The sequence below is a fragment of the Pteropus alecto genome, unplaced genomic scaffold (genome assembly GCF_000325575.1).
Source record: "Pteropus alecto unplaced genomic scaffold, ASM32557v1 scaffold45, whole genome shotgun sequence".
Lineage (NCBI taxonomy): Eukaryota > Metazoa > Chordata > Mammalia > Chiroptera > Pteropodidae > Pteropus > Pteropus alecto.
The window spans coordinates 28268613-28296357 of record NW_006442491.1 but is presented as its reverse complement, the minus strand read 5'-3'; the positions used below and the strand labels follow the sequence as shown (position 1 = coordinate 28296357).

At 50.6% G+C, this 27745-nt stretch overlaps 1 protein-coding gene across 2 annotated transcripts; it reads right to left on the bottom strand.

Annotated features, from left to right (window-relative positions):
- Positions 1-483: 483 nt before the first annotated feature.
- HNF4A (hepatocyte nuclear factor 4 alpha) lies at positions 484-27745 on the bottom strand. Of its 2 annotated transcripts, none has more exons than XM_006921832.3 (10): positions 27499-27745; positions 23378-23552; positions 22191-22285; positions 16816-16922; positions 15963-16118; positions 12540-12627; positions 11500-11655; positions 8228-8464; positions 4705-4857; positions 484-3659 (listed from the first exon to the last, which is right to left on the bottom strand). In XM_006921832.3, the coding sequence occupies exons 1-10, from the start codon at positions 27611-27613 to the stop codon at positions 3517-3519; spliced, it is 1425 nt and encodes a 474-aa protein (XP_006921894.1). In that variant the 5' UTR covers positions 27614-27745; the 3' UTR covers positions 484-3516. The 2 variants fall into 2 exon arrangements, with proteins under 2 accessions (XP_006921894.1, XP_006921895.1); XM_006921833.3 differs by having other exon boundaries at positions 4735-4857; positions 27499-27628.

The window sequence follows — 27745 nt, the reverse complement described above, 5'->3', positions numbered from 1 at the left end:
TTTTCAAAACACCTCTTGCTCTGACGACATTTCCCCACGCCTACTCATCGCTTATTGCTGGTAGGTTGACCCAGGACCCAGAACAGGGCTCCTTCTCGGACCCTGAGAGTAGATGACAGACCAACCCATGAACCCTTGTTTTCCTTCCAGATCTTTCCATCACCCCCTCACTTACCGACTTTCACTCTCTCCATATACTGAGTACTCAGAATCAAGAGACCAGAGTTCCGAATTTCCACCTCTGCCTCTCAAGGAAAATCACTTCCCCTGGCCTTCAGTTTCCCCATCTATAGAGTAGGGGTCGATAATAATAATAATAATGCCTAACTTGCTTACTTCTCGACGTGAAGATTAAACAAGAATGGGTATGAAAGCACTTTGCGCACTGTAGAGGACTATCCAACTATTTTCATTCTTATCTCTAACACCTGAAAGGAAGAAAAGACACCCATCCGAGGACTTAGAAAACATATGTGCCATTTATTTTGCTTTATAAACTTTTGTTAAAACACACAAGAAATTTGTTTTTGCTTCTTTGCCCCATTGGGTGGCAGTGACAGGGGCTCAGGTGTCAGCATGGGACCTAACGACATTCACAGCCACAGGAAGATGTTGATGCATCTGACAGAACCCAGCCCACTTCCAGAATTGCTTGATGTGAATTTCACATTCCAAACCAGTCAGGGCAAACCACAGAGCAATTTGGCAAAAGTAATTAGCCTGGTCATCACAAGAGATCTAGGAGCATCCATTGCCAACCCTCTCCTCTCCTTTCTGTCCACTCTCAGGAGAGCCTGTGGATTCTGGAAGCTTCTGAGAGCTGCCTGGAGAAGGGGTTGTCTCCGAGGAGGAATCGCAGGGTCCGTGCTTGCCCTCCCAACCTTTTCTTAGTCCATCAGATTTTGTTTCTGGACCACAACTCAGGTAGAAAAAAAAAAAAAAAATCCAGTGTGGTGTCCTCAGTTCAGAATCAGAAAAGTAAACTTGCCTTTATTTTGTTTCCTGCATTACAATAAAATTATTAAAAGGGAATAGATTTCTCCTCCAGGAAGAGTTGATTTGGGCAGAGGGCTGACCCCCTGCCCCAGAAAATTGCTACCATTAAAAGCCACTGTCTCCCCACTCCATCCCACGGGAAATCCTTATCTCTACTTTGTTCTCATGACAGAGGCCTGAGTGACATGACCAGAATGACTCCCGCTTCCCTATCAGACCAGTCTGAGCCCCTTGGCTGGGATTTCTGGGGAACCTAAATGATAGGTGGCTGAGGAAGGTTTGAGAGCACTGAGCAGGAGACAATCTCTCCTGGGATTGGGGACCTGGCTTGCTGGAGTGGGAAAGGCCAATCCTGACAGCACTGGAGATGTAGAGATTTCTCTTGAATATACTGTCCCAATGCCCTTCATGCCTCTTTTGCCAAAAGGAATAATCACTAATGATGGGATCTTGGGGCACTGGGGTACTGCCCCCGCCTATTCAGAAGGGTCAGCCCTGGGTGGGTGTCGGTAAGCAGTCTAACTGTCCACCCTTCCACGTAAGCACAGCTCTAGTCCCAGATCTGGTCCCCACTATAATTCCCATTGGCAAGTGGCATTTTTCAGAATTTCCCCCAAAGCCACCAACATTCTGCATGGATGAGGCACTGGCTGCTCTATCCTGGGGTTTTATGGTTCCAGAATGTACCTTGAGTGATGCTCCCCAGAGCAGGTCTCAAACCCAGACCTCTCTCCCGTCCCCCACCCAAACTGTCCCATTCCTAGAACACCAGGCCATATTTGTCTGTCTCCCAAGAGCCAAATCCCTGACACCCATCTCCCAAAGTTGGGGAGTAAAGAGAGAAAAGGGACCCAGGAGTTATGAATCTCCTTGTCGATCAGCAAGCCAGAATCTGGCCACTAACTGGATTTCAGCGCATCATCATGACAATTAGTCGTGGGCGTGGGCACGGCTCCTGGGACGAATGAAGTTTTGGCTTCCGAGGCTGGTGAGGGCAGGAAGTCCCTCAACTCGATCACAGTGAGGGGAGAGGGCCCTTTCAGAGTTGTTCAGCCACCACGGTTAGGGGCTCCTGTTCTGATCCAAGCAGACCTGGGATCAAGTCCTGACTTGGTCACTTACCAGCTCTGTGAGTTCCAGAAAAATTACTTAACCTCAATTTCATCTTCTGTATGGTTCTCTGGGTAGTAGGGAGGATGAAAGGAGGTAACACAAATCAAGTGCCTTAAGACAGTTCTGGGAATAAGGAAGAGCTCGAGACAGGCCCTGGTGGATAATTCCCCCTTGATATCACTCTGACCTGAAGATTTATCCATCCTTCTCCATTCCTAAGCCTCATCTCTGTCTCACCTGGATTACATTAGCTGCCCCCATCTGATCTCCCTGCTTCCTCCAAAACTTCCAGCCTCTGTAGGATCATTGTCTTGAGCTTCTGAAAGCTCAATTCACTGCACACCCCCCCTCCAGCTACTCATGGCCTAGGAACCCAGGTCTCAATGCCCCAGTCTGGCATTCAAGGCTCCCACACTATCTGGCATGACAACTCTGCTCCAGGCAGCCCTCCCCCCGATGCCCTTCTAACCTCCAGGCTTTACCCAGCTCTTTGCCCTCCCTTGGAATGTCCTGTCTCACCTGCTCCACCAGCAAAATCCAACCCTTCCTTAAGGGCCCGGTGCATCGTCTGCCTCTACCTGGATGCTTTCTCTGACCACTCCGGCCTCCCCTCCAAGTTCCTGCTGCAGTTGTCCACCTCGGACTGTTCTCTCATTGTTGAGAGCCTGTGGAGATCATGACTCCGTCCCAAGGGATCCACCCAAGGGTCCCACCCAAGTCCCTGAAGAAGGGATGAGCTGTGGGTCAGAGAAGGAATGTGTCTTCCTTCTCAACAATCTCCTACACTGTGCCTAGCCCCAGACAGTGCTTTAAAAGTGTTCCCAGAATGACTGGGGACATTGTTTCCAAGTCTTCCTCAGCCTCTGGAGAGGTGGCTTTGGAGACACTAAAAGGGCAGAGGAAGGTGACTGTGGCAGTGGAGAGGGGCGCTGGAGGCTGAGGCAGCAGAACAGAGAAGACTAAGGGGTCACAATCCGACCCAGCCTCACAGGGCCCTCTGTGACTGGACACTATGACAGCTCTAGGAGAGAAGTACCAGTCTGAGGGGAGGGGAGCTGTGTTAAAGCCAGGTCCCATGTTGTCTCCAGTCAGCAGTCCTTGGGGGGTGAAGAACTTGGGGGTAGATATGGATGAAGGGGAAGGCAGTGGCTTCAGCAAGAGAAAAGTTGTCCAAGGCGGCAGAGGATTTTCCAGCTGGGGTCTCCCCAAGTTAAAGCCCCATCATCCAGAGCAGGTGTGGAGGGTGGCAATGGGATGTGGCCTGCAGCCCAAGTTCCTGGGCTCTTTGCCCTTTCCATTACTGCTCTGGGACTGGCCCTGTTGTCATCTTCGTGGTGACCAAGTGACCACCAGGGACTTTCTGAGGGGGCTGTGGGGCCAGCAGAGCCCCTGACCCCCAGCAGCTTGCTAGATGACTTCTTGCTTGGTGATGGTCAGCTGGGGGATGGCAGAGGGGGGCTTGACAATTGTGGCGATGGCTCCTGGCAGGAGCTTGTAGGGCTCAGACCCTGAGCCACCTGGCGGTGAGGGCTGTGGTGTCTCAGGGGTGGCTGGAGACAGACAGGGAGAGAGATAGACAGGGACTGCTCAGAATTCCGGCCCTTCGGGGAATAAATAAGAGCCCTAGGAAAGCTCTTCTCCCTTTCTGGGGCTTAGTTTCTTCTATAAAATGAGCAAATGAAATGAGATAATCTTTCAGGTCTCTTACAGCTCACACCTTCTGAGTCCCAGATCAGAGTCTAAGTTCCATGAGGTCTGGAAAGTTGTGACTGGGCCAGATTCCACGGTCACAGCCTTTTCCCAGGTCCTACCAATCCCCATCTCTTCCACCATTTGATATGGAGATGTGGGCTGCTTCTCCCAAACCAAGGCCCAAGTCTGACTCTCCCCAAGGACAATGGGACATGTGACAGGAATATACTTTCTCAGAGAGGAGAAGCAACAGTTGAGACCCAAGGGTCTGGCTAACTGGCCTAAAAAATACTATTTCTCTGATATTTAGGTAGATCAGTAACAGAACTAATCACCCCCACCACAGGTTCAGGAAGTGACTTTGACCATGACCCACTTGGCTAACTTTATTCAATGGGCAACTTTCCCAAAGAACAATCTTACTTTATGTGGTTCACCGCATCCCAATGATAATCTTAGTCTTTGAATAACTTTGCCCAGTGACAGACTCACTCTTGTGAGGTTTCACCTCAGAGGAGCATTTAGCCTGAAGGACATCCCCACTCAATGAATAGTCTCACCCAACTGTCTAATAGATAGCCTTATCCAAGTGAGCAGCTTTACTCAATGAACAATTTTACCTAGTGGACAACATCTATTGGATTTTCACCCCAATGGACATCCTCACCCAAGGGGCAATCTTGTCTGGTGGATTGCCTCATCCCAAGAACAGCTTCATTCAGTACAGGCTGTCAATCACCGCAATGAATAACAGCCTTAACAAAGGAACAATCTTACTTCTCGTTCTCTGGAGCCCAGAGAACAGTTGTATTGTGGTTCCCATGTTATAGACCCAACCTTCCCCTGGCACCGCTCCCAGGCTCCAGCCTCACCCCATTCCTCAGTAGAACCCAAGATGCCCACCTGCCTGCCCCCTGGGTCGGGGCCACTCACACATCTGTCCATTGCTGAGGTGAGCAGGCATCGTGTTGGCAACGATGACGTTGGTGCCCATGTGTTCCTGCATCAGGTGAGGGTGCAGAGGGTGATGGGCATGAGTTGCATCACTGGAGGACCCTGCAGGTAGAGGGGGTGCTCAATGAGGATGGAGAGTCTGGGATAAGGACTGTGGGCCTGAGGCACCATTTGCCTCAGGTGTAACCAATCAACCTGTCCATCCATTATTGATGGTGCTTATTGGGTTTCTATTCCCTATTGTGCTAAGACCTGATGGATGAAAGGAAATAGAACATTTAAAAGTCAAGAGAAACTAATGCAAAAGCCCTGAGGCGGGAGAGCTTTGTGTGTTTGAGAGAGAAGGATAAAGTTGTGAGATGGGGGAAGTTGTATGAGATGGTGGCAACGGGGCAGAAACCAAATGATAAGCATGGGTTAGTAAACTGGGGCTTACCATTCCCATCCATGGGCCTCATGAGGGTACTGAGAGGACCCAACAAACCAAGAGAACAAAAGCGATTTGAAAGAAACAAGGAGCATGTAAGGAAGCTCTGAGATCATTTAAATATTGTCATGAGTAGCGTATCCATTGCATGTTAATATAATGGATTTAATCAATGGCTCTCAAAGCTTTTTGGCACAAAAGTCGTTCAACCATTTGGTCCCAACTCACCTTTCAGTCTCATCCCCACACCTCTGCTTCAGCCAAGGTGACCTACTTCCAGCATCTACGTTTCCCTGTACTTTCCGGTCTCTATGCTGTTGCTCATGTGTTGCTTCCGTTACAGACGCTTTCTCCACCACTCCAGGTCCACATGTCCAAATTCTGGCTCAGATACTTTCTCCTTTGGGAAGTCTCTTCGGATTCTCTGTACTCCAGTAGGAAGTCAACCTCCCCTTCCTTGGAATTCCTATAGTAACCTATCTGCAGCCCTGCTTTTGGGAGCAATCACTTCCTCTGTCTGTGAATATTACAATTATAGGTGTATTTTTCTCCTCTCTTTGAGGGCCTGGCAATGTGTCTGGAACACAGTAACTGTTTCAAAAAAATGTGTCAGAGAGTGATAATACTATATAAGGTGTGGTCAGTAACGTAACAACGATAGAATTTTAGGGCTTGCAAAAGGCCTCTGAAGTACCCTTGTTTTAATAATAGCTATTAATTATTGAGCACCTATTATGTGCCAGGCACCATTTTACAGTGCTTTTCATTTTTGACATTATTTAGTCCTTATATTAACCCTATAGGGTGGGTATCATTATTATCCCAGTCTACAGATGAGATTACAGGGTCCAGAGAGATTAAAATCTTACCCAAGTTTGTCTGGCAACAGAGCACAAGCGCCTTCCTGATCTTGATCTCAATGACACCTGATTTGTAATATCCCCATATGTACCGGGTCCAAGTGAACACGAAATGAGTTACCATATGACGATGCTTCCCTACTGGGAGTGATTTGGGCCCCTCAGGGGACATTTGACAATATTTGAAGGCATTTTTGGTTGTCCCTGGTGGAGGAGTGCCACTGGCATTTCATGGGCAGAGGCCATGTGGCTAGACCAATCAAGGCACACGACAGCCCCCACATAGCATTAGTGCTGAGGCTGAGCAAACTTGCCCTCGGCCATATCACCACCAATAACTACATCACCTGCAAAATCTTGAGTCCAAGCTGCTTCCCTTAGATGTCACCTCTTACCCTCCCAGCTCACTTCATTTAGTACCATCGCTACAAAAATTCTTCAACCCTATTGAGCATGCCAATTCATTGACCTTCACTTTTCACTATTTATCACCCCCATCTTTATTTCCCTTTTAGTCCAGTCAAAATTCCACTGCCCATCATTATGATCACTCCTTTGCAATCATCCTCAGCTCCCTCATAGTTCCCCCGCCACAGCAAAACATTTTCAAAGGGTCGTCTACTCTTGTTAGACTTGTCTACTCTCGTCATCTCCGCTTCGTCACTTTCTCACTTGCTCACCCTGTAACACTTCCCCATCTGGGTTCCTTTCCGAAGGTTCTCTGACACTGTTCTTTTCACAATCGCAAAGAGCTTCCATGTTGCCCATCCGATGGACACCTCCATCTTGTAGAATTTAACACCATTAAATGCTCTGTTCTCCTTACTCCTTAAAACACGCTCTTCTCTTGGATTCTGGAACGTCCCTGGCTTGGCTCCTATCCCTTGGCTAGTCTTCCCACAATCCTCTTCCATGGCACCTAATTGCTAGAACACACGGAGCTGCCTTTCCTCCTGAGCTTTGGGTTTGTGTTTGAGCAACAAACCGAAACATCCAACTGCCTCCTTGATAACTCAACGTGGATGTCTAATAGTCGTCTCAAGTTTAATTAAAGTCTAAAATGGATCTCTTGGTCCACCTCTTACCACCACCACCATATACAGACTGGAACTGTTTTCCCTCATCTCAGTAAATTACCCTGCCAGTGTTCCTCTTACTCAAAGCAAAAAAGTAGGTTTCGTCCTTGACTCTTCCCCTCCTTCGCACACCCCACATTTGATCAGTGGGCAAACCCTGTGGTTTCTTTCCTCCAAACAGACGATCAAATTTCCCTCTGCTGCGAGACGTCCAGTCATGCCTCAGCCCAAGCCTCCATCGTCCTTCCTCTGACAGGAGACAACAGCATTCTCGGGGGTCTCCTGCCTCTACTTTGCCCCGCCCCCCCGATATTCACTTTCTACACTACAATAAGAGTGGTTTGTTCAAAACACTAGTCTGATCTTCACTCTTCTTAGTGTAGTTGCATGAGAATAAATTCCAAATTTCTGACCATGGTCTACAAAATCAGATGCGTGTCATTTGGTTTCCACCCAATTTCCATCTTCATCTCACACAGCTCCCCCATCTCATAACTTTATTCTTCTCTCTTAAACACTCTAACCTCTCCTACTGCAGGGATTCTGTATTGGTTTCTTTTGCCTGGAATGTTTTTCTTTCGTTCTTTCTTTTATTTTTTTGGCTTTTAAATGTTCTGTTTCCTTTCGTCCATCAGATCTAAGAACAAAAGTCACCACTTCAGAAAGGTCTCCCTTGGCCAACTTATCAAAAGAGGCCCCTTTTCAGTTCCACTCTATCGTTTTACCTGGTTATTTAAAAACCTGTAGTTACTTTCTTCATTATATACTTGATTATCATCTGTTCCCATGAGCCCTTACACACACATGTATGCACACACACTCACACACAGCCTCCAGGAGGGCAGAGATCTTGTTCTCTGCTGAATCTCCAGCAGTTAGAAGAGTGACTGACACATACTAGGCTGTCAGTGCCTGAATAAATGGACCATTGTCCCTATTTTCCAGATGTGAAAACTGAGGCTCAGCTAGGTTAAAGGATTTGCCCAAGGCCACAGAGTGAGGGAGTAATGGAGCTAAAAAGTGAGCCTAGATCTGCATGAGGCTTGTCTCTTGCAGAGGACCCACCTGCCCCCGCCCACCTCTCAGCCCCTCGTGGGCCCGGCACAGACCTCCCAGCAGCATTTCCTGCAGCAGGTTGTCGATCTTGGCCATGCCGAAGAGCTTGATAAACTGGATCTGCTCGATCATCTGCCAGGTGATGCTCTGCAGGGTGGGCAGCAGCAGCAGCAGCTCGCCGAAGCGGCCACGCGAGTCGTACTGGCGGTCGTTGATGTAGTCTTCTAGGCTCACCTGCACCTGGGACCGCAGACGCTTGATCTTGCCTGGGTCACTCAACCCCTTGGCATCTGCAATGGGAAGAAGTGGGCAAGAGAGGGCAGTGGGGCCCAGCTGGAGCATCTGGGGAGTCAGGACCCAGATCTTCCCTGATTCATGGGGCCCTGATGGGGACCTAGTGACCCAGGGTCCCATAGGGAGTCTGCGCAGTGCCAGAATGAGGATTCAGGGTCCTCAAGAACCAGGGTACACTAGGACAAGTTGTAGCTTCCTGGACTCAGGCAGAAAAGCGTTTCCGTCACATTTCCTAAGATGCAGAACTGGGAGAAGGAAGTGGGGGATGGAAGGCAGAACTTCAGAAACACACCTAAGAGGGTACCTAACAACCTCTTCATTACACATGGGGAAACTGAGGCACAGAGCAGGGAAAGGACTTGGCCCAGGTCACACATCCAGTTGTTGGCAGATCCATGATGTGGACTTGGAGCTCCCGACACCAAGTTGAAGTCCACTGTCCAGACCTCAGCACGTGCTGCTTCTGCTCCCTTAGGATAGTCTCCCTGTGTCATCTTAGGGTCTCGGCTTAGGTTTCACCTCCTTAAGGAAGCCTTCTCTTTTCTGCCCTCACAAGTCTGCATTATGAGTATCCATCAGGGCCCCAAATTTCTGTGGTTCTTCTGTTACTACTGACCATACAGGATGCAACTGTCTCTTGCACTAGACTGTGATCTCTGTGCGGGCAGGCATACGTTTCATTTGTCATTTTAAACCCACCACCAAGCACCAGGTGTAGTCAATATTTGTTGAATCGATAACTAGATAAAGGGATGGATAGATGGATGGAAAGATCAATGATTGAAAAAAAAATCAATAAATAAATTCTAGATCTTTAAATTCAAGAAGGGGACTCAAGTGGTCATGAAGAGATGGTCTCAAACTTCATGGTGGTTACGCATTTATTTCCTAAACTAAGAGGCAGAAAGAGAATTTCACTCACACTTCTAGTGCAGGGCTCTCTCCACTGAATCATGTTTCTGCATTCTTTTATTCAGTCGACAAACACTGAGCACCACCTATATGCCAGCCCCTATACTAGGCCACCTGGCACTCCAAGCCAGGTTGCTGACCCTGACTCAGCATCTGTAATCGAGTAATTGCTCTGTCTAGTTATGTGCTTAGCACTGCAGGGGATACAGCCCAGGCCAGTCTCACAAGGAAACTAGAACTAGAATCTTATCCTTTAAGAAATGGGAGAATAGTGTGTGATAGGTAAGAACATGCACGAGCTTGAGAACTGGATAGTCTGAAGTTCAAATGTGGGCTCTGCCATTTCCCGGTTGTATGGCTTTGGGCAAATTAATCAATCTCCCTGTGCCTCATTTTCTAATCTGCAAAATGGGAATAATAACAGTTCCTGCCTCGCAGGTACCAACTTGCAAGTAATAAGTGAGATAATCCACATGGAGTGTTTAGAAGGGGGCCTTCGTGACCACTCCACAAATGGTGGTCATCTTCTTCTTCATTGCTATTTTTACTAGAGGCGATCTTTACGCAGGTGATGCCTAGCAGGAAGAACAGTGCCTGGCACACAGTAAGTCCTCCCTAACAAGTACAGAGAAAGGGAAGCAAGCAAGCCTTTGGGGGCCCAGGCATCTTGACATTGTGAAATAAAATCAGGTTTTGCACAAAGATGTAACTACAAAGGCATTGCGAAAATGCAGGTGGGGAGAGGAGAATGGGGAGCTGAAGGAAAGACTGGGGGTGCAATACGATAGTCGCTTTGTATCTGCGGGAGATACATTCCAGGACCCCCGGTAGCTGCCTGAAACCACAAATACTACTGAACCCTATATATATCATGTTTTTTCCTCTCTATACACACCTATCATAGCGTTTAATTTATAATTTAGGCACAGTAAGAGGTTAACAATAACTAATAATAAAATACAACAATTATAACAATATACTGTAATAAAAGGTATATGAATGCGGTCTCTTTCTCTCTCAAAATATCTTACTGTACTGTGCTCACTTTGCACTTAAAGGAAGCACTTTATGGCTTCTCTTTGGCACGTCTGAATTGCCCGCATCACTACTCTTGAGCATTGGGGTCATTATTAAGTAAAATAAGGGTTGCTTGAACACAAGCATTGCAATATTGGGACAGCTGATCTGATAACCGAGTTGGCTACTGAATGACTAACAGGCAAATAGCATACGCAGCGTGAATATGCTGGACAAAAGGGACGATTCACGTCCTGGTAGGATGGAGCAGGGCAGTGTGAGATTTCATCATGCTACTCAGAACAGCATGCCATTTTAAACTTGGAAATTGTTTCTTTCTGGAATTTTCCATTTAATATCTTCAGACCACAGCTGGCCACAGGTAACTGAAACCACGACAAGCGAAACCGCTGATAAAGGGGACTACTGTATCTTTATCCTGTAAGTGAAAGGCTGGAAGACACTGTCTACACTTGATAGGACAAGAAATAAAGGCATAAGCACATAACAGCATTAGAATGGCAATCAATGGAGACACTAAAATAGCCATAACAATATATTGAGAACGGGGGAGAGAGGATGGGAATGCTGACAGAGCAGAGTGAAATCCTCCACAAGCATAGGAGGAAAAATATGATTTAAAATAGATAAATCAAGAAAGAGCAGGCTTAGCATTTTATTTAGAGCTTGAAGTAACTGCCAGAAGAAACCATTAAAAGAATCAGAATTGGTTGGTTCCCCCTGGGGAAATAGGCTTTAGCAGAAAAAGTGGGGTTAGAAGGACTATTTGCATTTTAAGTATGTGCAGATATTATTTTAATAACATTTTTTTGGGGGGGAGAAGATGAAAGGAAAGAAAAGAAGGAAGGTAGAAGGGAAGGAGAGAGAGGGAAGGAGGAAGGACGAGAAAGGAGGGAAAGAAGCCAAGGAAACAGTGTGCCCTGGCCGGTGGTATCATCCTTTCGAACCTTGATTTTCCTCATCTGGTAAACGTTGTACCAAAGAGAGGAAGGAGGCTGTGAACTCAAGGGACAGAACCCGGTAGCAGAAGTTTGACAGAGGGTCTGGAGCACCGAGGATGGGCGGGAAGAGTGGCCTGTACCTGGGTCAAAGAAGATGATGGCTTTGAGGCAGGCGTACTCGTTGTCATCGATCTGCAGCTCCTGGAAAGGCAGCACCAGCTCGTCCAGGATGCGCATGGACACCCGGCTCATTTCCGCCAGCTCCGGGCAGTGCCGTGGGACGATGTAGTCATTGCCTGGAGGAGTTGGGAAGGAGGGGTGGGATGGGGTGGGGAAGCCACCTTGGGTGTACCCCCAACCCTAGCTTTGGACAGGCCCTGCCCTTTGCAGTTACCATGCAGCTGGTGCTCATGGAGGAGCACCCCATGGGGCTTGTCATGCCTATTTTACAGATGACAAAGCTGAGGCCCAGATGAAAAGGAATGAGTTGCTTGAAGTCATTGGACTGGGCCTGGAGCCTGGCTTTCTGGGACCCTTTCACGTCACCCACATTCCATTCTCCAACACGACCCTCAAGACAGATGACGTTCAAGGCCCACTTGGGAGTCTCCAAAACATTGAGGCTCAGATTCTGAAACTAGACTGTCCGGTTGAACACTGGTTCTACCACTAGCTAGTGAGATATATTTGGATACATTCCTTTCTGGGCCTCGGTTTTTTCATCTGTACAATGGGGATAAATAATAGAGCTTACTTCATAGGGTTGTTGTATTAAAGGAGCTAATTAATGTCTGTCGAGTACTCAGACTAGTTAGTATCTGGCTCGTCGTAGTGTGATTCTATGTAAGCATTTAAAATAATAAATAAACACGCCATGAAGGCATAGGTGACATAGGCTGGGGTTTGTGCCGCTTCTGGCTGCGCCTTGCTCCTACCCCAGGAAGCACATTAGAATTCATGGGTAATTCCAGGGACAACCCTGATGGTACTTGAACGTTAACGCTGGGGAACTTGAATCCTTTGCGTCCATATTTCCTTGCATCTGAGTAGAGTATCCAGGGACATTTTTTATTTGTCTCCCTCACCCCTACAGGTCACCGTGGACATCTCCTGTGCCCAGGAGGGTTCTACACTGTGCGCGCCCTCTGTGGAGCCCTGGCTGGGCGGGCAGCCTCCTCACCTAGCAGCAGAACGTCCTTGAACACCATGGATCGCTTGGTGGCTCCGAGCAGCAGGTGCTCGCCGGCATGGGCCCTGAGCAGGGCCACCTGGAAAAGAGAAGAGATGGTGTCTGGCATCTGCACCCTTGAGAAGGCTGCTTTTCGCTGACTCGATGACCTTGGACGAGTCAGCTTAATGCTTCCCTTGCCTTCACCTGTCCAAACTATAAGATGGGCATCAGAAAACTGCTCTTCTCATAACTGATAAAACCAGGGACCTGGGAAAGATTCAGGAAGCGGAAGGGGGAAGAACATGCATTTGGAGATGGGAGACCAGATGTCGACTCTGTCTGTAAAATGCTGTGACCTTGGGCAAGTTGCTGCTCCCCTCTCGGCCTTTCTTGTGTGCTTGGTGAAACTCTAACAACTTTCTGGGTGTTTTTTTTTTTTCAGCAGAAGCTCAAAGGCTTTCATCAGACTCTAAAGAAGGTCTATGACCCAAAAAGTTTTAAAACTGTGGGTCCCAAATTCCTACCCATGGAGCAGCTATGGAAGATTATGAAGAGCGTTTTATGAAAATGCAAATTCTTAGGCCCTACCACCAGGGATTCTAATTCTGTATATATGAAGTGGGCCCAAGGATCTGTATTTAACAAGCTCTCCAGTCAATTTCGATGTACAGTTGTGTTTGGGAAATCACTGCTTTAGATCTGCAGGGCATCTGCCTGCTTGACATCATAAGATTCCAGGATTCCGAGAGTGAATTACAAGGATTTGGACGTGGACGTTCGTTCCCAAGGCAAAGGCATGAGCACTGGCCTTTGGCAGGGCATGAGCTTGACAGATCCCTCCCTATAGAGAGAGGACAGGGCTGCCTCAGAAGACGGAAGCCCAAGGTAGGAGCCCAGCCAACTCACAGGAGGTCATCATCTGTTCTTTCAGAACCGTCTGCTTTAGTGCTTGCCCGAGAACCGAAGGATGGGCTGGTAAAAACAGTAGGAGGCTGGTAGCCTCAAGGGTCTTATCTGCAAGGCTAGGTTAGGGAGTTTGGAGGCTTTTTTTTTTTTTTTAGCAGGCCAAACTGTGAAGTAAAAATGCTTTTGTTCATTAATTCCTTTTAGTGTTCATTCTTTCAGTCATCAAAATGTTAAGTGCCCACTAAGAGACACAATGGTGAAAGGAAAGAAAAGGAGGGAGGGAGGGAGGGGGGAGGGAGAAAAGGAAGAAGAAAAGAAGGTGAGGGTCATGTGATAAAGAGCAATGGGGCAAGAGTGACTACGTTAGATGCGGAAGTCAGAGAAAGCCTCTCTAAGAGGAGAAATTGTTCTAAGGCATTCAATAAACATTTGTTTGAAGGGAGGAAGGAAAGAAAGGTGAATGAACAAATGAACAAACTACTTAACTTCCTCTCCAGATCCAGCCCCTCCTAGGCATCCACCTGTCCTTACCTCATCCATTCCTCTATAGTTAAGCTTTGTGAGGATGACAGGAAAAGAAGAGGAATGGCAGATAGCTTGGGATGTTAGCGCCCCCTTCCTATGCCTAGGACAAAGAGAGGCCAAGGATGCTTATGACTGAGAGCTTCCTATACACCAGGCACTCACTGTGCAGGGCTTCCGTCACTTATTCCAGTGGCTCTCAAACCAAGAGGCGGAAGACCTGGCATCAGATCCCAGCTCTGTGGCTACCTTGCTTTGTGACCTTGGGCAAATCGCTTTCCCTCTCAAGGCCTCAGCCCCCTTATCCAATGCCACCCAAACGTCTAGGTTTTAATGAATTAATGTCCAAAATAAATCAAGAAGCAAACAAACTTGGAAGGTGATTCCTGAGGCAATGTCAATAGATTTGAGATGTCCTTTGGAGGACAATGCCCCCCAATTCTCCCAGGTGTGCCCCACCATCTCGGGCAAAATGTGTTCCTTAAACACCACAAATGGGGAGCTGGGAACCCTCCCGGCCCCAGATCCAGTCCCCTGACATGGCGGCTGTTCTGGGGGTGGGCCAGTGGGGCGGTTGGGGGTGTTGTTAATGATTGTCTCGAGTTATTGGCCACCCATCACTGCTCTCTGAGAATGCTCTGAGCCCCAGCCAGGGAGGTTCGAGTGGGAATTGAGGTTAACAATTGCTCAGCTTGGGGGTATCTTGTTGCCCTGCTGAGCCCCTGAGAAGGAACAGGAGGGATTAAACATTAATGCAGACTCTCCAGCAGAGGGGACCAGGGCCAGGACACGAAGAACAGGGGAGAAGGCAGGGGCAGCTCGGCCAGGATCCCTGCCCTGTCATCCCTCCCAAAGCGGGAGGGGTCCACGTGAGAGGGTGTCTGATCCAGCGTCCAGCGCGAGGCTGAGGAGGACCGGCCAAATTGGTGTTTGCACAGCGTGTCCCCCCGCCGGGAGATACTCATAGGTACTCCAGGAGAGTCTGGGTGTCAAAGGAGTTTCAGAAGCCCTGGGTTCCACCAAGTTCAACAGCTGGCTTGCCAGGGGCACTTCTCAGACACTTTAATAGACTGACATTCATTGCCAGTCTTCTGTGCACAAGTGCAACACAGAGAAGCGAATGCCCCAGGGCTGATGTCTGGGCCCTGTCTATTTGTGCTTGAGCTTACCTCAGAGCTGAGATGGTGACCCAGCCCAGTTCTCCTTCCCAGATAGGGACAATGTCTGCAGAGGCCTAAGGGGTGCCCCGGGCAGAAGCTATCATTTGCAGTATGGCAGAAATTCATTTGTTCTCAGACTCCTCCCCCTGCCTCCCAGCCTCCTTGTTTCCCTTGTGACATATTGGTATTCCAAAGAACGTCAAACCATCTTGGTGACATCTAGGGCGGTCAGCAATAGCCCGGGCACTGTGTAGGTGCTCATTATACAATTTAAGCTTTTCAGATGGTGATGTCCTCGACCTTCCCCGACAACTTTCTGAAGCAGGTATTGTAATTTCTATTTTACAGATAAGAAAATTGAGACTCAGAGATAGGAAGTAATTTGTCTAAGATCAGAGAACTAATCTTAAAACCAGGGCTCAAGCCCAAATTCCCTGATTCCTGGCCCTCGGCTGCTGTCAACAGCTCCCCAGGAGAGGGGCCTGGTACACTGTGCAGTGGTTAGAAGCCTGGACTTTGGAGCTTGCCTGCCTGGTTCTAATCCCAGCTTTGCTGGATACTAGCTGCGTGACCTTGAGCAAGTTAGTTAACCTCTCTGTGCCCCAGAACTTAAAAATCTCTTTCTTTCCCTTCATTCTTCACCTATAAGATGGGAATAATAAGGGTACTACCTCACAAGGTTGTTGGAGAGATTAAATGAGTTGAAATTTGCGAAGTGATTTAACCAACCCCAGGCACACATGAACATTATATGCATTTTGTTAAATAAAATCAAACCAATTCAAGGCTACATCCCCGGTGAGCCAGCGGGACCCTCCTACCCGAAGGCCACGTCCGCCCTCACCTGGTCGTCCAGAGGGAGCTCGCAGAAAGCCGGGATGTACTTGGCCCACTCGACAAGCACCAGTAGCTGCTCCTTCATGGACTCGCACACGTCTGCGATGCTGGCGATCTTCTTGGCCCGAATGTCTCCATTGATCCCGGAGACAGGGGAGGTGATCTGGTGGGAGATGAAGGAAAATGCTGGAGATGGCGCCGCCCCCCCCGCCGCCCCCTTCCTACTGCTCCCTGCACAGAGGCCTCTCCCCAGGTAATTTCCCTGTCTGGAAAAGGGGAGATGGTCTGCGGGTGCATTCTCGGCTCTAGGGAAAGTTCCAGAGAAAACAGACAGAAGGAAGGAGAAGGCAGATGTGGGGGAGGAGAGAGCTCCCTCCGGGCCTTCGCCTGCTGCCTGCCCCCACTTCCTCCTCCACCAGCTCCTTAGAACCCCAAGGAGCCCCTCAGCCCTAGAGGAGGAGCAGAGCACAAATTATCATCCATATCTGATAGATGAAGAAATAAGAGCCCAGAGAGGTGCTGTGACTTGCCCAAGGTCCCACAGCAAGAGGTTGACTGAGTCCCAGTTTGCTACTCTGTCCACTTGTTCACTACTCTGTTATCTTGGGGCTAAGCTGATCTCAGGCCCCCAGTGAAAGCAAAGATTTTCCCACAATGCAGGCCGCAGGATGAATTAAAAAGCACCCCAGAGTGCCAGACCTGGGTCTGAGTTTTGTCTTTGCTCCTACGCTGGCTGCGTGACCCTGGACTCAGTTTCCGTTCTGTGAAAGGGCTTGGCTAGGGAGGACGGGGTGGAGGTGAGCGTCCTCTTCAGTGTGTGTGGGTGGGGTCCCCAGGGGGTGGAGGGATCACTCTAGTACCTGCTGGGACAGGACCTCGGCCTGAAGGAGCGCATTGATGGAGGGCAGGCTGCTGTCCTCATAGCTTGACCTGCGAGTGCTGATCCGGTCCCGCTCATTTTGGACGGCTGTGAGGACGGCGGAGAGAGGTGAGGAAGGAGGTCAGGGAAGTGGCAGAGGGCAGGGTTGTCCCATGAATAGTGAGGAGTGGGTGAGGTCCAAGGGGAGAGAGTTTAACCCAGAAGGAGATTCTGCAGGGCTGTCCTACAGTGGAGGAGACACAGTTGGAGGTGGGAGGAGGGGGCCATCCAGGGGGTAGAGCCCGGATCCGCATGTGGGAATGAGGGGGGATGGGTTCTAACCCAGCTTGTGGAAGAACTTTCCAACTGCTAGCACAAGGTAATGGCTGTGGGAGTGATCCACCCATCACTGGAGGCATGCAAGACAATGATGACAGGGCAGAGGGCTCAAGGTGGATCTTGAGCACCGAAAGGGGATTTGTCTAGATGACAGATTCTCAAGCTCTCTTTTGGAAGAGAGTTCCTTTCTTTCCACATGAAAGTGTGTAACACAAGCAAAATGAATCCTTCTGGGTGACAAGAGATGGCTCAGGGGTTCCTGGACACTGAGGCAGAAGCCTGGCCAAGGGCATCTGGCGGTCTCATCCATCTGCAGTGAGCAGCATGTGCCCCAGACTAACATTCTGGGAGACAGCGAGGGAAAGATGTCTCCCTCCTGCCCCGTCACTGGCTATCCCCCAGGAACTCAGATTGCTGGGACCTCTGTCCACCAGGGCCCCGCACCCCACTGCATGTCCCCATCTGGGTCGGTGCTGGCCTCAGGTCTAAGATGGACCTTCTGCTTCCCTGGCCCCGTCCCTTGGAGTCTGAGGCCTCACTGTGGAATGAGGCTTGGCTGAAGCTGCAAGGAGGGAGGACGAGGTGGCAGGAGACTCAGTTCTTGTCTGGAATGGCCACTCACTCCCTGCGTGCTGCTAGGAATCACCCCCTCTCTCTGGGCCTCAGTTTCCCCACCTATAAGCTTTTCCCTCTCATCTCTGCTCCCCTGCCATCTTTCCCATCGCAGGAGCAGGCAGATTTATTCTCCAGCTCCTAGCCTGGGAGTCTTGTTATATCTCTCATTCTCTCACATATCACCTCTGCTCACATCCCAAATGCTGTCAGTAATCCTTACAGAATCGGCCCTTGGTTCCCACTCTGTGTGGGCCCTGCCTTCTCTCCCCAAAGCAGTCCAGGCCCACTGGTCCCTTTGCTTCCGGCCTCGCCTCTACTATTGGTGCACTTCTCAGAAGACAAAGCATCTGCTAAACTGGTCATATCCCTCCACTGGTCAAAACCAGTGCCTCCCCATCTCACTCGGTGTAAAGTCACAGTTCCACCCTGTGGCCCTTCCTCTCCGATTTCCTTCACTGGCTCTGCTCACCAAACCTGCCCTTGACGCGCCTCACACACAGCCTGTCACTCTCCATCAGACCTTCTGCCCCTGCCGTTAGCTGCTTCTGCATGGCACACCTGTCTCCATTCAAATGCCACCTTTTGGGAGACGCCCCCTTTGACCGTCCTGTGGCATTCCCTCCCTCACGTTCTACCCTTTATCTTGCTTTATTCTTGGCATTTATTGTAGAATTCTTTATTCATTTCTCACCACCTTCCACCCCTCCCCCCCAATCCAGAAGGAATGCTCCAGAAAGCTAGAACTTCGTTCCTCTTGTTCACTGTTATGGTCCTAGCGACTAGAACAGAGCCTGGCGCGCAGTAGGTGCTCAATAAATATTTGTTGAGGGCCTGAAAGCAGATGCTAGGGGAGACCAGCTCTGATTCTGGGAAGTGCCCTATGGCCTGTTTCTCAGTGGAACATCGACATCCCAGCTATTGAACTTGTCCTGGATTTCACCTATTTGCTGAAATCAGAGAATGAAAGTCAGACAGTCTCATCGGAGCCAGGAATCAGTGGGATAAAATAGAAGTCCCAAGGTAATTAATCTCTCCCGAGACCCACCATCCTGAATGGGACCAGCTCCCAGCACCACTCCCCAGCCCGAGTGCCCAGTCTGCCAACACCCCTTCCCTGGTGGCTGCCCGCACCCACTGGGCGCCGGGTGGAGGCGGGCCGAATGAAAGGGCTGCCGTCAGCAGCTGCGGATTGGGCTCCTCAAGGTTAGGCCGGCCTTATCAGTGCCCGGCGCGAGCTCGGTCACAGGAATGATGTTTTCCAAATGTTTGCTCAGTATTAGCAGGGTCGGGGACCTAATGTAACTTCTATTGAATATTAACCAGCCTGGGCAGAGGCACAGAGGAGGATGAGCCCATCTTCTCAGAGAACCCCTGATGGGGGCCGGCAGGGGGCTTGGCTGGGATTACAAGGAAGGGCCCACCACCAACCCGAACCTCCTGCACCCCTGGCCCTGTTTCCTGGGCTGGGTTTCTGACACCGGGAGGCTGACATTTGTCCTGGGTAAGGCCCAGGTAGGTGTCGAATTATAGGAAAGAATTCTTGACCTGCGGTTGGGCCCACTGACCTCCAGGTCTCTCCCCAAGTCTTTGTCACTTCAGGGAACCCACTTCTGGCCAAGACTTACAGGCCTATAAGATTAGGAGCCCTTTCCTGTGGTCAAGAGAAACTATCGGGAATCTAGACAGGAAAAGATGCCCCCCATGCTGGTCCCTCCCAGTTTCAATCCCGAGAGCTTGGTGTCTGCCCAGCTCTGGGAGCCTGAGTTCTAATCCTGACTCCACCCTTGATCCAAACATGTCACCTCTCGGGCCTCAATTTCCCCATCTGTAAAGGAGTGAGGGGGGTAAGTTTGATGACCTCGTATACACCTGGCTGCTCTATAAATTTTATGTTTGCATCCCGTGCCTTTCTGTCCTCAGGGACCACATTTTTTGTTTTTTTTTAATTTAATATAGTTTCAGGTATACAACATTATAATTCGACATCTGTATATGCTACAAAGTAATCATCCTCAAAAGTCTAGTGAGTATCCATTATCATACAATGGACTCCTCAGGGACCATTTTTGGGTTTTAGTGCCTGAATCCTGCTAAGGCCATCAAGGAAGGGAAAGGAAAACTTGTCTCGACCTTCCTGATCCCTGAGACATCCACTGAGCATCGATCTTGGCTTTGGGAACTTCCCACCAGGCTGCGGAAGGGTGTTGGGACTGTAAGACTCAGATAGACCTAATAATACCCTCACTTCCCAGAGCTTGAGCACAGTGGCAACTGAATACTTTGCTACTCTGGCCCATTTTCAAAGCAAGCAACACGTGCACGTGTCATGATCTTTGAGTTAACCCAGGCATGCAGATAAACACCAACATTTACCAGCCCACACTGACTTGCCATCAGCCAGTTCTCCGGTCCTCCTGGCATAATGCCACCTTCCCTGAGCCAAGAAGCAATGGCTATTTTCAAGGCTAAGCTAAGGCAGAATGGCCGAGGGCTCTCGTTCCCCTTCCAGGAACCAGGATATGGGTCTGTGCCTCCTTGGCAGCTCAGAGGGAGGATGCATATGTCCTGGTGTCTGTGGTGAGACTCACAGAGCTGGGAGGGATCATTAACAACCCTTATTTTATAGATGGGAAATCTAGAGTACAGAGGGGACACACTGTACTGAAGTGACACACGTGAAACTTCCCTGAAGTGACACACGTGAAAATGACAATAGATGTTTAACAAGAGACATATATAAAGACCGCCCACAGCAGGATCAGGCCACATACAGCCTAGGAAGGCTGCCAACCCTTCTCCGACCTGCCTGTCACAGGTGTGAAATTCTAACATGAGAAATTCATTCTCTGGAAACAAAATCTTAGGCTGTTAGGTTAATAGAATCACTATTAGAACCATAGGCTGTAAGGCCCTTAAGACTCTAGTTCTCAGTCTTGCCCTGACTGCCAGTTTTTCATACATGTGTCACCTGCGCATTTCTGACCTTTCTCATTCCCAGTGGTTCCCAGCTTAGAGGTGAGAGAGGCTCAATCCCATTGAACTCTGGGTAGGGAGGAGGTGGGGGGCATTTGCCCTTTGGAAAAGCTCCTCTCCCGCTTCGAGGACCGCTGAGGTCTGGACGCCGGAATTGTGGTGCAGAGAGCAGGAGGGGCCTTGGAGGCCGCTCGCTCCTTCACTAGGGTCAGCAGGTCCAGGTTTGCCAACGGGTCTCATCAGCTCAACCTCAGGCCCTGCTGGGATGAGACACAGGTGTGTCCTGGGGGAGGGGCAGATCGAAGGGGCTCAGAGGCAGAGACAGGGGAGGGGAGGCTGCCGAAACCGGCTTCCCCTCCTTTTCCGTCGGCTCTGGCAGGCCGGGTCCCGGGCTCCTGCTGTGGGGTGGGGTGGGGTACGAGTGGAAAGTGTACAGGACTAGACCAAGAGTTCGGCTGGAGTGACGCAGCTGCGGGCTAGAACTGAAGGTCTGGGGGCCGAAGGTGATGAGCGGAGAAGAAGACGAAGAGATTTGACAGTGAACTCAAGTTACTTTGAGAAGCAGTTAAAGGACTTCTGCTTCCTGAGCTTGGGCTGAAAACATTTTAAACCTTTTGAGGTCTGGAGGGCATAAAGAAGGCAGCATGGAGGTGCTGTCCAGACGGCACTGAACTCAAGTCTGAAGCTTTGGGTTCCAGCCCCAGATCTTGCACTGACCAGCTGTGGGGTCTTAGGCAAGTGGCTGAGCCATTCCGGGCCTCAGTTCCCTCGTCCATGAAAAGGGGGAATGATAGTGCCAGCCGCACTGGGTCGTCATAAGAACAAAAGGAACTATCCATCGTGGAAAAACCCAGCCCAGTAATTGGCATCAATCTGCTGGAAGCAGGAGGCCTGGAATAAATGTTGTATTCTGGCCTTCTCCTCCTCCTCCACCCAGGGCAAGTCTGGAGCCTCGCTCCTGTTCCCTGGAACAGGAAAACTTCAGATCACCTGATACTCGAGAATGATGACTAAGGAATTGAAGCACTTGTCCCCGGGACAGGAAGCTCAGGAAGAGAGCCCTCCCCCCATCCATACTAGCTGACTCTGGGTAGCGGGTACATGGACATTTGTAATATCATGCTCTGTGCTTTTCCTAATGTTTGAAATAGCATATAAAGAAAAAACACCGGACTTGGCTGCCTGGTGGTGGCGAAGACAGGCAGGGGTGGTGGTAGCTGGAAACCCGAGTGGCTGAGGGTGGGAGCTTATCTCTTCTAATCGTTCTCAAGACCAAGCCCAGCCCCTCCCTATGGTCAGATTTCCAGGCCCTTCCTCCTCTCAGCCATTAGCCAGTCACTCTGGGGCCTGTCACCGAGTCATAAAGTTGTGGCCGCAGTCGTAAATGACTGTGGGGAGCCGTGGGTGCGGGTGGGGCCGCGGGGTGGTAGGGGCAGAGCCCAGGCTCACCTTCCTTCTTCATGCCAGCCCGGAAGCACTTCTTGAGCCTGCAGTAGCGGCACTGGTTCCTCTTGTCTTTGTCCACCACGCACTGCCGACTAAATCTGAGGAGGGCTTTGGATGGTTGGATGGGGAAGGGACAGCCCTCCCGCTCCCGCGATTGAACTAGAACCTTGGTCATCTGTTGCTCGAACCCTTCGTCCCACGAGCCCCCATCTCACCATGAGAAAGGCTCTATGGATTCTCTAAGAGTCCATGCGGGGAAACTGAGGCTTGGAGAGGCAATATGGAGACCCGATTGCTCAGCCTGGTGGTAGGGCCAAGTTGGGAACCTTAGCCCTGTGAGCATCGAAGCATTGCTATTTCCACCACATCCTATAAGAGCCCAGAGCCCAGAGCCCAGAGCGGGCTCCTGGTTACGGCTCAGAGCAAATGCTTGGTCCACGTGAGCCCCTCTCTGGAGGGCGATATAAGCAGAGGCAGGACCACACAATGCTTATGGGTGTGGCCCTGGGGGTCAACGCTGTTCTGCCATCGATTCAAATTGGATGACCTTGGGCAAATTCCAATTCCTCTCCAAGCCACAGCTTCCTTATCTATAAAATGGGAATAATGATAGGAACCACCTCAGAGGAGTGTCGACGGGTGAAAATAAGAAAATACAGGAAGGGAGCTTGGCACAGGATCTGCGCGTGACCAAGTGCTCCTAACTAGCAACTGCTATTATTTTATTGTTGTCGCTCAGAATAGAAGATGCTTTGAAGGAGGGATCTCCAAGGCTTTGAGAAGCCCTTGGGGTAGATGAAAAGGCCTGGGGTCAATCCCCTATTTGCCTCAGAAAAAGCAACACATTAGGGAATGGGCCCCAACTTCTGAGGCTTCCTAAGGCTCATGGATCCTCATTTGCAAAATGGAGACAATAACAATGGGCTTGTAGGGACAGTTAAATACGTACATGCAAAGACGTAGTATGATGCCTGCACATAGTAAGTGCTCAAAAAAGGGCAGCCGATAGCTATATGATCAGTGAATGAGGTTCCTAGAATGATTGTTTCCATCTGAATCCACGAGGCCTAAGAGGCTTGAAGGCCTTGAAGGGCAGATGCCTCTGGGACCTAGCCAGGGAGAAGACAGACCCTGGGGAACATATGCCCAAGTGCGCCTGTTTCCTGGCTGGAGAAATCGAGGCTCCTCACCTGCAGGAGTACATGTGGTTCTTCCTCACGCTCCTCCGGAAGAAGCCCTTGCAGCCATCACAGCTCGAGGCGCCGTAGTGTTTGCCTGTGGCCCGGTCCCCACAGATGGCACACAGGGCACTGACGCCCAGGTTGTTGGTCGTGTTCAGGTTGGCACCTTCTGATGGGGATGTGTCTGCACCAGAAGAGAAGAGTGAGGACTCAGGAGGGGCAGAAAGTCACCTCCGGAAGCCCTGCTCTTCTGGTGGTTTAGAGTCAATAATCAACATGAGTGTTATGGGGATCACCCCAGGGCTTCCGCCTCAGCCAGACCCAAGTACCGTTCCCACTCCCTCAGGGACTTGGGCAAGCCCCTTGGCATTTTGGAACCCCTTTTTGTATCTCTAACTTCGGAATGGTTGTGACAGTGACTTCAAAATGTTTGTGAGGGTCTGCTTCTCCCCGTGGTGAAGATTGCTAGCCCAGCTTTCCCTGGAAAGTAATGAAAACCTGGCCACCTCCTAGGATGCATCCAACCCTGGTAGACCCTGACTGACTAGCTGGAGGAGGCTGCGGAAGGGACAAATCCCCATCCAGCATCTGCCCAGAAACAGGTCCTGCCTCTCATTTCTCACTGAGTGACCAGGGCTCGGTGGGTCTCAGCTTGGCGCCCAGGGGCCCTGCCAACTCTCCCGGGAAAGAAGAAGACATGTACCAAGGACAGCAGCTCATTTGCCCTCCTCCTGGCCATGGCAAGCATGTGGACACCTCTCGTATACCTTCTGCCCCAGAGGGCAAAAGCTACTGCATCTATATGAATGTGAGGAGGGGCATAAGAGGCAGGTGGAAGAGATCTCGGGTGCTGGAGGTCCTGGGTGCTAGTGCTGATTCTGCCACTAACTCACCTGTGACCTTGGGCAAGTTCCTTTTCCTTGCTTCAATTTCTCCCAGGCCTTAGTTTCCCCAACTGTTAAGGGGACCGTTTGACTGGTCCAGGTGTTCTCAATTTTTTTTTTAAAAATTTCAGCAGCTGAACACTCTTTTAGTAAGCAAACTTCCACCAAGAACAGACCTCTCAGAGAAGATGATAAATGCCATGGCCCATCTCTCCCCAAAAATGCATGCATGTGCACACCACACAAAGTCGTACACACACGCGTTCTCATAGAGACCCTGAATCCGACCTTGAATTCCTAAGGAACATCCAGTTAAGAACGGAAGAGGGGCATAGTGTGGTAGTTAAGAGCACAAAGTCTGAGACATTTCTGCCAAGTTTAAATCCCAGCATGCCCACTTCTTAGCCATGTGACCTTGGCTGCATTAGTTTACTTTTCCTGGCCTTCATTTCCTCACTTGTAAAATAGGGAACAGAATAATCCCCTAGGGCTGTTACAGGGATTCAGTGAAGAGCTTGGCACATAATGAGCACTTCGCCAGTGTTCGTGAAATAAAAACTTTTCTGCAGAAGAAAATTCTCAGAGCAGATGACTTCCAGCCTCCACGCACAAGCGGACACCGCTGCATCTCATTCTGCTGTCGCCTGGCTGAACATCTCCCAGATTCCCGAGGGTGCCCAGGAGTGCGGCCCCCTCCGCTTGGTGAATTATTCCTCGAGATGGGGATAATTGTTAAGCTGTGCTGGTGCCCTTTCTCCCTCAGCCTCACCTCCCCCGACCCCCGGGGAGAGCTGACCCCACAAGTCCCAGCCATTCAGGTGGAGGATGGGGGAAGGGGTGCCCACATCCCGGGCAGGATGGACTGCGTGCTGCCAAGTATATCACCTCACCCCTGGAGTCAGCTGATCGGCCCCATTTGCCAGGTGAGAACACCAAGGCACAGAGGGGATAAGTGGCTCGCCCAGGGTCATCATCACACTGCTGCTAAGTAGAGGACACAGATTTATGGCCCAGGCATGCTAGATGACTCTACCGTGCTACCCTTGCTGGGTTGTCTGCTGGTGTCTCTGAAACAAGGACCCCTTGCTGCTGCTGCTTCCAGAACAGGGGCGGAGGATAGGTGGGGAGCTATCCTTGGAGGCTTCGAGCCACCAGCCCAGGATGTATATTCAAACGTAACCCCAACTCCCAGACCATTTCATGCTCCAGTGGGGAATGCAGACCCTTCTTACAGGTGCTCAGAGTTCCCGAGATGACCCACATGGGGCCAGGACCAGTTACTAGTGCTAAGTTCGCAGGTGTCTTATTTTATTTAATCCTCTGGGTAGCGCGGGGCAGGGTGGGGGAGGGGAGGGCAGGCGCTGTTATTTATTCCCGTTTTACAGATGAAGAAACTGAGGCTCTGAGAGGAAACTGGCTTGCCAAGTTCACACAGGTAAGGAGGATCTGTGCCAGAATGTGAGCCCTAATCTTTCTGGCTCCAGAGCTGGAAACTGTCCTGTCTTCAAGACACCCAATCAAGGGGGTGGCTTCTGCCTCAGGAGCACCATTCCTGGGAGTGGGAGGCGTGGGCTCTGGAGGGGTGACAGGGCTGGCCCCAGGATGCAGCCCAGGGCTGGTCGGTGGCCAGAAGTATGACAGCGCACGTTGTCCCTGTGGGGTCACATAGTACCCCGCCTGGTGCAGCAGTTCCTTGTTTACCATTTCCTGTGTGTTTTTCCCTCAGTTCCTTCACGTGATCCCCAGAGACTCCTAAAATCCAGCCAGCCAGCAGGCTTGGGATGATTAAGCCCATTTTGTAGAAGATACAGAGGCCAGGAGAGGGGCGGTGACACACCCAAGGTCATACAGTGAGTGGATGGCAGGGCAGGTGAGCAGCTGTTGAGACCAACCACAGGCAGCACCCACTGACCATGGGCAGGGCAGTTACCTCTTTCTGGCTGAGCAGAACTGACAAGCCTTACAGGCCTTGGCTGAAGCTGCAGCACCATGACAGGAAGGCAGGTGGCAGGCTGGCCTCAGCCGACTGCCACCCACTTCTCTGAGGCTGGGTGGCCACTACTTAGGGACCTTCCCCTCCAGAAACTTCCTGGCCTCCAAGCCCCCTCCCTTCCTCCATCTCCTTGCAAAGTGGAACCACACCTCCCTCCTTCAGATGTGCTGTCGCGATGGTGACGTGGGGGCGGATGCATAGACCTGGGGAGAGACACACACAAGCCACGAAATCTGCTCAGAGTCAAATGGACGTGTTGCTGATTGGGCTAATGGCGATGTCAAAACCCTGCGTATCACGTCTGGTAACTGTGTGTGCACTAGCGAGCGCCGGCCCCCAGTGCAGGGACGCGCCCACGTCCACGAGCAGGCACAGACAGGGGCAGGAGACGGGATGTCCACGTGGGACATAAATGTGCCCAGGAAGCACGGAATGAGTCCCATCCACAGCACACGTGTGCAAACATCCACAGACGCACGTACACACATTCACCACCACTTACGGTACGTACAGGCGCCCCTGGATTCACCCACCAACACAGACCCCCTCAGTGAACAGACAGGAATGGACATGGACACAGACCAGGCACACACAGGCAAATGAACACAAACATGCAAATAGTTCCCGCAGGCACACGGTTGTCGACACCACCCACCCACCCACTTACACGGAAGCTGATGCGTGCTCACCAAGAAGAGGCCACGATCACACACCAACCCACACACACACACAACACACACAATGCCGACCGGCATCTCGTTTAGCAAAACTTTCCTGAAGACTCCATTTTCTCTAAGTGGGCTGTTCAACCCAGGAAAGTTCCGAAGGCACTCTGAAACACGGTAGCGCCTCCATCCACCGTCTCTAGAGATTGGAAATATCTTTCCATGTCTCTGGACCTATGTCAAAGGGGTTCAAGAAGGGGCCACATTGGGCCCAATTACTGGAGCTGGATGCCAAGAGGGCGCACACCATCATGTCTCTGCTCCCGGTGACATACTGATCAGGAATGGTTTGGAGCTACCAGGGACCAGAAGGGCCTAGCAGGAATACCGGAGACCTACCTATTCAGATCTGCCCTTACTTACATGCCTCCCCTCAACCAGGGGTCACTGCACATTTGCTTCACCTGACGACACCTGTGCTGGCCTAAGGACCAACATGCTATTGTCTATTATTCTCCTCCCAACCCAAAACTGAGAGCTGCAGACCTGCCCCCAACTGGCACACCTGGGCACACCTGCCCCACCTACCATTGCCCATCGTCAACACCTGCACGTTCTCAAATTCCAGGGTGGTGTAGGCCGGGTCCAGCGCAGCACTGTAGTCAGCCATGTCCATGTCGACAAGCGTTTTGGAGAGGCGCATCCTCCCCCCTCTACACCTCGGCCACTCGCCCTGCCCAGGATGCCCACCCCGAAGGCTCCAGGCCGAGCCCGGCCCCCCACCCTCCACGCTCCCACTGCCTCCTCCCAGGTGCGCTCTCTGCCTTCCTGCCTT

Bases quoted from the DNA above. Each gene is read 5' to 3' on its own strand.
- HNF4A (XM_006921832.3), bottom strand. From the start codon at position 27,613: ATGCGCCTCTCCAAAACGCTTGTCGACATGGACATGGCTGACTACAGT. The intron at 16,119-16,815 runs GTACTAGAGTGA...ATCTCCCACCAG, and splicing joins CCGAGGTCCTGTCCCAGCAG to ATCACCTCCCCTGTCTCCGG. The intron at 4,858-8,227 runs GTCTGTGCCGGG...CTCTACCTGCAG, and splicing joins GCAGGAAATGCTGCTGGGAG to GGTCCTCCAGTGATGCAACT.